The 13,805-nt window shown below is 34.1% G+C and overlaps 1 protein-coding gene across 2 annotated transcripts in view; it reads right to left on the minus strand.

Annotated features, from left to right (window-relative positions):
• LOC148623442 (DNA repair protein RAD51 homolog 2-like) overlaps positions 1-13,805 on the minus strand; it is a 66,562-nt gene that overhangs the window by 33,107 nt on the left and 19,650 nt on the right. For both annotated transcript variants that reach the window (XM_088565235.1, XM_088565234.1), the window contains exons 5-6: positions 4,770-4,889; positions 87-270 (exon numbers count right to left, since the gene is read on the minus strand). In XM_088565235.1, coding sequence (XP_088421361.1) covers positions 87-270; positions 4,770-4,889 — 304 coding nt within the window. The remainder of the gene's footprint in view (positions 1-86; positions 271-4,769; positions 4,890-13,805) is intronic.

Below are 13,805 nucleotides of genomic sequence, written 5' to 3' on the forward strand. Positions count from 1 at the left end.
ACTTACAGGAATTTAAAGAGACTAGCACCATGTGGAGTAGATGTACAGGAATTTAAGGAGACTGACACTATGTGGAGTAGACTTACTGGAATTGAGAAAAACTCAGCTAGATACTTTAAAATTGCTGCCTGCTGTGAGAGGAAGTTGGTTCTGTCTATCAAACTCTTTCCACCTGTACCACTATATTCCTTTCTGACTAGTGAAGCTATTGAATCCACAATAATCAAATTTATTTTCTTTGATATTATTTCATCTTCAAGGGAGATAAGCCTGCAAGAAAAATATGGTAATGTTTTATCAAACCTTGACCCTCTCTACATCTGGGCAAGTTATGCTTCAAATGAACTAAAGGCTTCTATGAATCTAAATTGCTTGACTAGTCAAACCATGAATTTGAAAGAAATATTATTTAAAGATTTCAACTAAACATGTCTTTCCACAAGATTACATAGGCATTTTGTACCACTACAGCCATCATTAAGGCAACCTGAGCAGTATCCAAACTAGGTGCTTCATAGAACTCACTGATATCAACTCAAATAAGTTATAAATCATTAGCATATCAGTCAAGCTCATTCAACTGAAACACTTCTGGTATCTAATGGAAGAAGCACATTGTTATAATATTATAGGAGTATTTAAGGTAGGTTTTGACCTGTTGACCTATTGTAATCCTTAGAAAGAGCAGCATACACAGAAAGTAAATTTTGTACACATTTTAAATGGTGCAAAGACTGAGCTGTATGTGTATTACACAGTCAACATCAGATTGGGTTATTTCAGGTTAATACAGTTTGTGATTATTTATCCCGATGTGAAATTCTTTAAATTACTGATATAATTTAACCAGTGCCTAACATATTAAAGAGTTCGTCATTCATTAGGGTATTACTTAGAAAAGAAAAGTTCAGTTATATGTTGTTGTGTCTACTGTACATTAATTAAGCATGCAACTTTTTTAACAGCTAAATTTCAGTGATACCTGTGGTAACCCAATCCAATACAGCCAGTTTTGCAGCTCCGCTTTTTTTTGCAAATTTGTTTTATAAATAAGTTTGAACCATTCAACATTAAAATAACAGGTGAATATATGAAATCTACTTCCTGTAAAGTAGGAAGTAAACATAGCTTGGTTGACTTATTTGCTTATTTCAGTCAGAACTTTAATACATGGCAATGTTTGTACATTCATTTGAGCTTATCTCATGATTCATAAGAAATGTCTTTTGAATTACAGGTAATTTTTCATTTTTGCAAACAGTTTGGACCACGTCTCACCTTTTCGGGTCTGTCATATGTGTACTTCAGTGGTTCATCAAAGATCTTTGGGCTTGTATATATTGGAATGATTTGTTTGATATTTGTCCTACAGCATTATCGGGGTTAGTTGTACTGTGTCTCCCCTTTTCACGTCATTCATGAATCTACTTCCATTTTTGTTAACACACCCATTTAATAGTATGTTCATCCCCATGTAAAATTTTGTCAAAAATTACTTGGCTTGTATATAATAAAATGATGTCATGTTTGCTATGCAGTGTAATCAGGGGTTTGTACAGTGTTTCCCCTTCACAAGCCCATCATATATCTCTTCCTGTTTGCTGAAGTCATCCATGTCCATTAAGATGTATATTATAATTCACTAAAAATTTTCACAATCTAAGGTTAAAAAAAATGAAATAAGTATACATATATATCCTACATAATAACACCTAGATGAACTGTACTGTACTATAAGTTTACATTATCTTCCCTGTACCAATTTGATCCAATGGAGCAGTGTAGTGAATAGTTGTCACATTCTCAGAATGTGATGACTATATATTTTATATAGCCTAGCTGGCCAAGTGGTCTAGGGTGCTGGACTTTGTGCAGGCGGTGTTGCCATAGATTTCACAGGGGTAAGAGTTCGAGTTAAACTATGTTTAACATCATCAAATGAGGGTAAAATTTACATTGAATATTTTGGAAAACTGATATCCTTCTTCAGCCTAAAAATAATAAAATTCAAGATCAAAACATAGATTCTGAAGCTAAATCATCACACGCTGTGGGTAATTATATCTTGATGAAAGGCACATATAAGCAAATTATAAGGAATCTGAATGAAAACAAGAACAGGGGTGTTTTTTAATCAAAAACTAGAAATGAATTAACTGTGGCAAACAACTAAGAAAAGACAAATTATAGTAGTACAGCGTATTGATGTATAGCATGTAGTGCTGTACTAGCTCTAGAACAAGACCTGAAAATGAATTATTTTTTCTTGCTTATTCCATCTGGAGAAGTTGTTTGTAATTTTTTCATCGAAAAACATTCCCAAGACAGTCTTTTACATTTTGATTGATTGATTGATTGATTGTTGGGGTTTAACACCCGAGCAGCAATATTTCAGCTATATTCAGGTGATGAACACGAAATGGATGATTAAATGGACATGAAATGATGATGAAATGAAAATGGGATGGGGTACATGGATAATGGGGTCGACAAATTTTGATTGCCACTGGAATTTGGGAGGGATGGGTAGGGTCAGGCAATTTAGCCTCCTGTGGCGGAGCCCTATGGTTCCTACTACGGGAGAATACCACAGAAGGGTTCTTTAACGTGCAAGGAACGTGGCATCTTTCCCAACATATTGCACCACTATGGTCTGCGGTCAGGTTTTCCGTATTATGGCCTGACGACCCCAGCATGAAACATGCCAGGGTTACCCCATTCCACCACCTGGGGTACACAACCCAGTTGCTCTGTGGGCAGAGCACCCTAGCCCCTGGCCAGGGTTCTGAGCACTATTTATTTGCCTTTAACAAAAAGCTTAGTGCTTCTGCGGGCCTATTCTTTTGACACCCAGACCTGCATGGGGCTTTACATTTTGACCAGTTGTTATCATGTTCTATGATTACAACAACGTTGTAGGGATCCTCCTGTGTATGTCCAGCAGATCTAAGATGGCGACTTAGAGGGAGTTCTGGTTTACATTTGTAGTCACTGCGATGACCATTCATGCACCTGTTGAAAGGTTGTTCTGTTTCGCCGCACGCAACGTACTGCATACCACATCGGCACTGGAGAAGGTATATGATGTTTTCGGTTTTGCAAGTCATGTTGCAAAAAATGGCAAATTTCTTTCCAGTGCAGTAGCTTTTAAACATTTGGGTGTGCAGTATCTGGGTACAGGTCTTACATCTTTTATCTCCACATGGTTGACACTGGCCCGTTGTATTTTGTTTGGGCCGAAATGAAATCTCTGCTCTTACTAGGGCATGTCTTAGAGATTTCATCTCAGCCCAAACAATATTTAATTTTAATCTTTTGTTATGTTCCATATCGTTTTTTATATATATAAACAGCTACATCCAAGATCAACAATTCGACCTCATCTTTTAAGAAAATAACTACACAACAGAATACAGAAAATGCGAATAGTACAGTCAATTCCAGTACCTTCGAAACACAAACTAACAAGATTTAATAGCCTATAATTCATGTTCTCTTCTATTTGCCATCAACATTTTATATTCTATTCTGTTACCAAAACCTGATTTCTATGAAATAAAGAACCTTGATAAGCATGCTCAGAAAACTGCACACATATATCTGTAGTTTAGAAAAGTCAAGTTCCATTACCAAAAGTCAAGTTCCTATACCAGAAAAGTCAGGCCCCTATACCAAACAAGACAAGACCCTATACAAATCAAGTCCCTAAAGCAGGCAACTCAGGCCCCTATACCAAACAAGACAAGACCCTATGCAAATCAAGTCCATAAAGCAGGCAACTCAGGCCCCTATACCAAACAAGACAAGACCCTATACAAATCAAGTCCCTAAAGCAGGCAACTCAGGCCCCTATACCAAACAAGACAAGACCCTATACAAATCAAGTCCCTAAAGCAGGCAACTCAGGCCCCTATACCAAACAAGACAAGACCCTATACAAATCAAGTCCCTAAAGCAGGCAAGTCAGGCCCTTATACCAAACAAGACAAGACCCTATACAAATCAAGTCCCTATACAAGACAAGTCAAGCCCCTATACCAGAAATGTCAGGCCCCTATACCAGAAAAGTCAAGTCCCTATTGTAGAAAAGTCAAGTCCCTATACCAAACAAGTCAAGTCCCTATTGTAGTAAAGTCAAGTCCCTATACCAGACAAGTCAAGTCCCTATTGTAGAGAAATCAAGTCCCTATACCAGACAAGTCAAGTCCCTATACCAGAAATGTCAGGCCCCTATACCAGACAAGTCAAGTCCCTATTGTAGAGAAATCAAGTCCCTATACCAGACAAGTCAAGCCTGTATACCAGAAAAGTCAGGCCCCTATACCAGAAAAGTCAAGTCCCTATACCAGAAAGTCAAGTCCCTATACCAAAAAAATCAGGTCCCTATACCAGAAAAGTCAAGTCTCTATACCAGACAAGTCCCCATACTAGAAAAGTTGTCCCATACCAGAAAAATCAAGTCCCTATACCATACGTAAAAAGTAACTTAAATCTCACCAAAAAATGCTTTTGGCATTTATAAAACTCCTTTAATTTTGACCTTGAAGAAAACGTAATACAAAGGTCATGAATATACAGAATACAGAATATAAAGAAACAGGTGCTATCAAAGTGAAAAGCCTGAATCAGTCTCAAAGTAAAACAGATGTACACAACTGTCTACATGACATACATACTGGTATACCAAAAATAATCATTAAAATGTGTATATACCAATTCTGACTTTGATCAGTTCATCCATCTAATTTCTGTGTGAAGTGAAATATTACCTTTTGATCAACGAAGAACAGTTCTGTTGTACATCCACATAAACATTCTTTGTAATCTGAATTAACTGGTTCTCCATAATGAAACATTCTGGGTATTTCTTCCTTGCAACTTCAATAAGTCTGCAATCAAAGACAATTATTCCTCTATTACTGAACTTTCCTGAATGAATTGACTAGTTTATCCTTTGATATGTTCATGTTAAACTTGTAAACCATATCAATTGTCTATAAGTCTCCTATATAACTTTTGTTACACTGTTTCTTTTCCAACATTTTTGGAAATAAGCCAAAAGCACAGTGAGCATGGTTGTTCTTTGATATTACATTTTTGTCTGATGATTTGTTTTTTTTTTCTCGACCATGATGTTTTACATTTTATGTCATAACTTTCATGTTATCATCCAAATAGTAAAATTCAATTATGATTACTTTAGTGTCTAAACAATTTGCCAAGTTTTGCACCATTGCGGCAGTAAGCATTTGTTATAGGCTTTCACCTATGAAGCAGTATTTATTCTTGGTTTTATCCAACGTGTTCTTGTTTTAGTCTGATGAGCTGAATGCATAACAATACACTTAAATGAATAATTACAAAATGTCTTTGATTTAATTTCTTTTTGAAATCAAAATACTTCCTTCTAAATATTTCACCAAGCAATTTCCCTGAAAATGTACATTTTAAATATGCAAACTCTAGTGTTTTAAACTCTTTCTATCAGAGAAACTTGTGTAAGGTATACACCTTCTAGAGGCTTATTTTCAAAACATCTGTGTCATGCTAATCGAAAACACATTTGAGAGATGACATTTTCATTCATGATCATTTCTAGGCAAATACAATGAATAAATACATGCAAAACAGCTTTACCATTGATTCATCTATTGTTGAAAGAGCAAATGGCAACCAATTCATGGCGTGTAGTAAATACTCTTAATGGACAAATCCTTTCATATATGGATTTTTAGTTTTTTTCCCAAAATTTTGAAGGCTTCAGTCATTTTCGCGTGATAAAATCAATTCAAATTTAATGCCATATTTTTTTAAGTAGTATTTGCGTTTGACTCGAACATAAGGTATTTCAGTATCATGTGTTATTTACAACACTGTGTAATGACCTGAAATAAAACTAAATATACATGTATATGAATAAAGCACATTATTTTTTTCAACTACCATGTACATGTTTTCAGACAATCCAGATAGTAACTCCCAGAGCTTTAATTAAAAAAGAAAATCACTTTTCATATTTAGTTACATAATTCAAAGATTTTTTCTACTTGGAACAACAAAATTCAAATGATAAAGTTTTGTGCATGCAATGAACATTGGCAGCTAACGTCAGAATGTTTCAGTTGGGTTTCTGTATTTTTTCTGAATCAAAGGCACTCAGCCTGTTTGTTCTATTTACAGCATACATATAGATCTCTCTAGGAATTTATATACAAGTTTTAACTGTTTTAGTGCATATCAGTATCAAATTAGTTTTTTTTTTTAATTCTTATAGGTCATTAGTTCATCCCCCCCCCTCTGCCAAAGATTGATCAGACAGTAAGCAACTCTTTCATTGACTGATATATTCTTTGGATAATCTGTTCGATATATCCATCAGGTGGACATTTATTTTGTGCATGATCATAGATTATGGTGGCAAAAATATATCCTAACTGACCAATAAAGAATGAATTATCCTTGTAATAATAATTGGCACTCTTGTAAATAATTGTCTTGAATCATCTTCACTTCTTACCAAAAGTGGAAATACAATTATAAAGATCATAAAATTTTAATAGCCTAATTATGATTATAATTTCATGCTTTTCATCCACATAACATGGTACAATATAGCGTGGCTTGACCAGGACAGATACATATAACATGGGACAATATAGCGTGGCTTGACCAGGACAGATACAAATAACATGGGACAATATAGCGCGGCTTGACAAGGACGGATACATATAACATGGGACAATATAGCGTGGCTTGACAAGGATGGATACATATAACATGGGACAATATAGCGCGGCTTGACAAGGATGGATAAAAGTTATTACAATTACATGTTTGATGTGAAATTGGTTTCTACAAATTGCTAAATCAACATAAAATTATCTACTTTGTAAATCATTCAGAATCGTTGACAATAATTAAATAAAAACAAGAACTTGTCGGATAAAAAACAAGAATTTGAGCTTAATTTTTTTTAAAATAAACAATTAACAAAAAAACTTTGGGAAAATATAGATAGCATGTCATGTTTATAATGACATAGGTGATGTTCAATTAAAATATCATAATTTAATAATTAAGTATGACTAGTCTGTACATGATTTTGGCCATACCATTGATATGACTAGTCTGTACATGATTTTGGCCATACCATTGATATGACAAATTAAACTTTGAGCTCTCATTTCTGTTCATGCTAAAAATAAGTCTACATTTACCATTTACTATTTCCATATACATGTATATTGTAGTTCAGGATAAAAAAAAAATCATCTGCAAATTACCTTTGTAAAGTAAATGTTGCACAAAAAAGGATTAAAACCGCCCACAGCTTGTTGTACCCAGTACAGTTTGGGACCAATGTGGACACACAATTCACATTGGACACAACTTTTATGGCACAAAGATTAAGCACCTTTAACATAGAACTTTGCTGCCATTCCTAAATCCAAACCACAATCAGTACTATTTTTGCAGTTGTTGACAACACAATGACAGAATATGAATGCAAATTTATTTTAAACATATTTTCCTGACAACATGCACATCTCAATATGGTTATGTAACACTCCATTGAGTTTCTTTACAATACTTTTATTAAGGAAGAGTTGCGAACAACACATCAGATCAAATTTTGCTGAAAAATGACTAAGTTCAACAGCCATCATTTCTACAATATTTGTCAAAACATAAATTCCTGACAGCATGCACATCTCAATGTGGTTACATTACATCCCACAAAATTTCATAACAATGCTGCAAGCTGCTTAGAAAATGGTGCAGACAGACAGACGGACAGACAAGGTGAAACCTATATACCCCAGCAATTGAAGTATAAATATGTATAATAAATCATTGGTGAAAACCATATGATAGGGTGAAAACCATATGATAGGGCAAAAACAGAACAAATCATGGCACAAAAAACCATACAATAGGACAAAAACAGAACAAATCATGGCACAAAAAACCATACAATAGGACAAAAACAGAACAAATCATGGCATACAAAAACCATATAATAGGACAAAAACAGAACAAATCATGGCACAAAAAACCATACGATAGGGCAAAAACAGAAATCATGGCACAAAAATACATACAATAGGGCAAACACAGAAAAAAATCATGGCACACAAAAACCATACGATAGGGCAAAAACAGAACAAATCATGGCACAAAAAAACCATACGATAGGGCAAAAACAGAAATCATGGCACAAAAAAACATACAATAGGGCAAAAACAGAAAAAAATCATGGCACAAAAAACCATACGATAGGGCAAAAACAGAACAAATCATGGCACACAAAAACCATATGATAGGGCAAAAACAGAACAAATCATGGCACAAAAAGCCATATGATAGGGCAAAAACAGAACAAATCATGGCACACAAAAACCATATAATAGGACAAAAACAGAACAAATCATGGCACAAAAATGGCTTTTCAAAAAACAACCATACCCACTGTGAAAAAGATGTCAAAATATTTTGTTTTGTAAAAAAAGTTATATCCAACAAATTTCTTCATATTGTATATTGTATTGTGATGATTTTAATATCAAATAAATCTTCTATGCTTCATTTATTTTTTCTACGACAAAATGAAACATTTAAAGTCATTTTGCTTTGAAGAATAAAGTTTGGATAATGACTTTTTCATGTGAATGAATGCGAGTTTACCAAATGCTTTATTTATGGCATGATTGACAATCTTGCTTTGTTTCCTTTTTTAAAAAGTAGAGGCCCTAGTGGGCCTGAATCACACACCAGGTCTCCTGATTATTATTATTATTATTTTTCTTCTGCCAAGATTTTACTCTGTCGTTTCAAGAATATTTAACTTGAAATGCATACCAAATAAATCTTTGAAACTTAAGAAGGTACTGAGTCACCCTGATAAGCGAAAGCTTTATTCCTTACGAAGTAATTCCCCTTTCTTTAAAAAAAAAGTATGTGGCCTTTTCTGATCCTAGGTTTTAATAAATAGATCAAAACTTTTTATGTAATCATGATTGGTAACACCTACTGATTTGAGTGCCATAAATTTAAAAAGTATGATGTTTGTATGAAGAGTTATAGACCTTTGAAATTTGGCCAAAAACCCGGAAGTTGATAATATTAAGTAATTTTAAGACAAAACTGACATCAAATGAAAGCTTAAATAAAAGTAAGTCAGAATATATTAACTTTACATGTAAAAAATAGAAGTAAATGGTCTTAAATTGAGTTTGAAAATTCCCCCTTTTTCTTTCTTTTGCATATATCTTGAAAACGAAAAGAGAAAAACATTCTATTAATAAAATGTTCAGACTATAATTCTGATTCTGAGTTGTGAATATTTGATGTCAAGAATAAAAGAAGTTTCCAGAAAGTGTTTCCCTATCTGATATAAGATATTTAAGTAGTCACCAAAGTCAATTTATAATTGCAGTGTTCTATGATTCCTATTTCCCGTTACCCAGGGCAAGTGAAATTTGGGTTCAGGAAAGTTAGGTACTTAGTTATACTTTCCCGTGGCAAGTTGAAAACTTCATATGCTGTAAGGATTTGTTTTGTTAGGAAAGCAGTCATCAACTGTGGGAAAGTTGATTTTATATGGATTTTTCCCAAGGAAACCTCAATTTCTGAAAAATCCTAGAACAATGAATTAGACACAAGAAATAAGCAAAATATACAAAGTTCCTTTTTTGGGGGTCCCTTTTACCCTATTCACCACCAGTAAAATGAAAAAAATCAATCAAAACCTTCCTTCTGCGGTACAATATCATGCTATTGTTTGGAAACAAGCAAGTCTCGATTTTGGCCCTATTCAGCCACTAATTTTCCCTAATTTTGTGGATTTTATCATGGTTCAAAGAAGCTCATACTCTTATACTTGAGCCTGAGTTAAATTATATGAAATGCTTGCTATTGGTCCCTTTCAGCCCTTAATTTCAAAATGGTTGGGGCAATACCCCAAATAATCAATAATAGCTTAGAACTTTCAATGTTGTAAAATGGTATTAAGATATACCAAGTTAAAAAAACAAAAACAAACTAGAGGACCTGTTTATCACAGGAGCCCCTGCCTCATTTGTTAGTAGTGATTTTTTTTAATTTTATTAAGAAATCAAATGTGTCTGTAAGGCACTTATGATGCCACCACTCGCTAGATTTGCCAAATTAGGAACTTGTTTATTTTTGTATGAAGACATGGTTTGCAGATTCCAGGGTGTCAAGCCACTTATGGCTAAAAAATATAGGGATTTTTTTTTTTTGTTTTAAATTTATAGGGCAAAAATAGAGATTTTTAAATAAATTTATAGGGATATATAGAGTTTTTATTGAGGGATTTGTGTTGAAAGTCTATGGTTTCAGCCTACGAACCTAGAAAATTTGGTATTTAACAAAAACTGGAATAATAGGACAACATTGTAAAATAAAAAGACATTTGACTTTTATTAGTTTCCAGGTCAGCTCTTATATCTCTGATACAAAACCTATATATAACCATCAGTTCTAAGTACATGTATTATGGCCCCCTCCCCTACAACCATTTCCTTTCCTCCCATTTATTATTTTTCCTAATTTACATTAAGCCATTATAAAGTTACTTTTTATATCACATTAAAATTATAGAAACAAATATTCAAAATGTCTAATGAGTACATGAAAATGTCATTAATGCTTTTGTTTCTTTCTGTCTTCTTCATGTGCTGCAGTTGTTTCACTCTTTCTCTTAGTTGATTTCTCTCACTTGCTTTTAGAACTGCTTTCCTTGTCACCCTGTTTTTTTTTACTTGATAGATGGCAGTTTTCATGATGTTTTGTACCATGCTTTGCTTGCATTGTGTCATCTTTTTCCCCAAGAGACGTGACCTTTCATAACACTGAGCTTTTCCCCTTCTTCAATGCCTTTGCTGATTTGCTTGTACCTGTATCCATCATCACTTGGGTAACCTGAAGAGATGATCTATCTATGTCCTTTTCCTTCATTATCCTTTCTAGTTTCATTTTTCCTTCTTTAAGGAGGGCATTGCCTGCATCTGTATCAATCTTAACACATGTTTCTCTTTCTGACAGTTCTACAAATGTAGATCTCTTAGTCCAATTTTTTTGGTAGCTGCTAGTTCTTCCTCTCATTTTCTCTTTTCTCCCTTGCTTTGGATAATTCCAGTTCTTTTTATTTCTTTCTTCTTCAAGCCTTGCTTAGTAACAAGCATGTGCAGTTTACAAAGTTTTGATCAATTCCTTAGTAAAAGTATGTTTCTTGGCTGTTTATGTTGAGGATCATAAAATGCAACTTCATCCTTCACCATTCATATGCCATTAATGGCTTGCTCTGAAAACAAAGTCCGATCATCAAAGACCACATTAATATTCCATGACAAACTCCTTACTACATCTGCATTTTCATGTGGCAATACAAAAGCAGTTTTAATCACTTTCTCCAATAGTTTGTACTTAGTTTTGCCATCATCACCTTTCAAGTCAAATACTTCTTTCCAGTAGTGGTCAATTCTCTGCTCCTCCACTGCTACAGGCAGACAACTATCCTGCTGGTAACATTTCCATTCATCAGTAACCAAAATAAGATCAATTGTCAGTTCTAGTTGTCTGGTGATTTGTTGAATACATCTGACAGACTCACTGACTATTCCAATCTTTTTCAATGGAATGAGACAACTAAGACTCAAGATAAGGGTGGCAGTCTCTTCTGTAAGTGCTCAACTGATCTTCAGTAAAATGCACAAATTCCTAGCATTTGCTTTCTCTGCTGTTCAGAACTCAACTTTACCATGTGATGTCTCACTTTACCACCTATTACTATGTCCTGATCACTTAAGCAATTCTTTACATTATTGACATCAATGCTCAACAATTTCTTGCCTGTTTTGCCCTCAATTAGTTCTGACTTTATGAAATTTCCCATTTAAAAATCAAGCAAGTCATTCTTAAAGATAAAGCTAAATTCTTCAAAAGGATTCAATGACTAAAATACTAACTTTTCAACAAGGATAAGCCAAATCAAAGACGATATACCTCTTTGTCAAGTCTTTCTACTAACATGAGTATATGTTGATCAATAAACATGGCTTAAATTTTGCTGCCCTGAGTACACCAGATAGAATATCATACCTATAAGGTAATTTCCCAGAAACAGCTATTTAATAAATATATACGAGTATCTTAATTGCATACAAAATAGTAATGAGATACATTGCATATTAATGATTCATACAGGCTTCATATATCAGTGTTTTTTATCATTTCGGAAAAAATATCACAAACTTTTCTGAATACACAGGGTTTTATAGGGATTTTAATGACTTATAGAGAAAATATTGGTACCTTCAAATTTATAGGAAAATATAGGAATTTATAGGGACTTGATACCCTGAGATTCAGAAATCCTTCCAAGGCATGAGTTACTTGTGGTCTGGGGATCAATTTGGGGATCAGAAATTCCTAAAAATATGCATATCTACATATTGTATCCTGGCCACATAGTGTCATAAAATTCTGTTTGGTAGTGTCAGACTAGTTGTGATGAGAAAGGGGACCAATGGACGTATTAATAGACACATAAAAATTGCTAATACCCCCCCATAACAAATCCCTAACTTTGTTGCTTGGGATATATTTCTGACAAAAATGACAACGTCTAACTATCACCAATTTCCGTAAAATTTCACGAAAATCAAAATCCTTTGGCCCTGCACACCTTCATCATGTGTAGAAATATCCTGTAAAATATTTCAGATGTAGTTCAAAAACTGTACGAAGAGATAGCCGGACAAGCCATATAGCCCTACTTTTGAGTAAAATGACTAAGTGTAACTATTACAAATTTCCGTAATATTTCACGAAAATCAAAATCCTTTGGCCCTGCACACCTTCATCATGTGTAGAAATATCCTGTAAAATATTTTAGATGTAGTTCAAAAACTGTACGACGAGATAGTCGGACAAGCTATGATCATGTGTAATCCGGAAGGACGGACAGGGGTAAATTAATATGCCCCCTGACAGTTTGTCACGGGGCATAAAAACTAACGTCTACAGATGATGTCAATGGCAATTTAAATGTTTCTCGATGGCACCGCTAGATACACCAGCGGAGGTTGAACCCTGAATAGATGGAGCAAAAATGGACACGAAATTGAAGCTTGATAAAGCTGTGGACTTTGTGATTTAATAAATGACCCAGGATAACATCTGACCCAGAAAGGAAGCAATCAAATAACTTAAATATCATGGTTTATAAGTGTAAACTGACACAAACCAGGTTATTTTGTATAACCTGTTCAAAAATTAGAAACTGTCTTTAAATAACTGCAAAAGAAGGTCAGATTTCCTAGGGCAATAACTATAACAAGTAGTTATACTGTAATTTCAACCCGATGTTTGAAAGCCTTTGTTGTAAGGATTACGGTATCCATTTAAAAATTCTTTTTATATATTTTTTTTTCCAGATATAAGCGAAAAACTGCTAGCAATATCATTTCTTGTCTTTCAAGGGCAAAAACTCTAAAAAGGGACTTGTTCTTCAACCTCACCCTATGGAGACCTTTGTAGAGTTCTTCAAGCCTATTAAGTAGTTATCTTTAATTGTTCTATAAATAGACATGGCAGCCAAATTTTTTCACATTTCAAAAATTCAAATGGGCTTTTGTGCAGGATTCCCTGAGGATATTAATGCCAATTTTCATTTAAATTTGTCAAGTAGGTTCAGAAAAGAGGACCTTAGAAGAAAAGTTTACAGACGATAACGACGACGACAATAGATGCAAAGTAATGGCAATATTTCACATGGTGCT

This window comes from Perna viridis, chromosome 2 (genome assembly GCF_037379345.1).
Source record: "Perna viridis isolate PV_CMFRI_1.1 ecotype Kerala chromosome 2, ASM3737934v1, whole genome shotgun sequence".
Taxonomy (NCBI): Eukaryota; Metazoa; Mollusca; class Bivalvia; order Mytilida; family Mytilidae; genus Perna; species Perna viridis.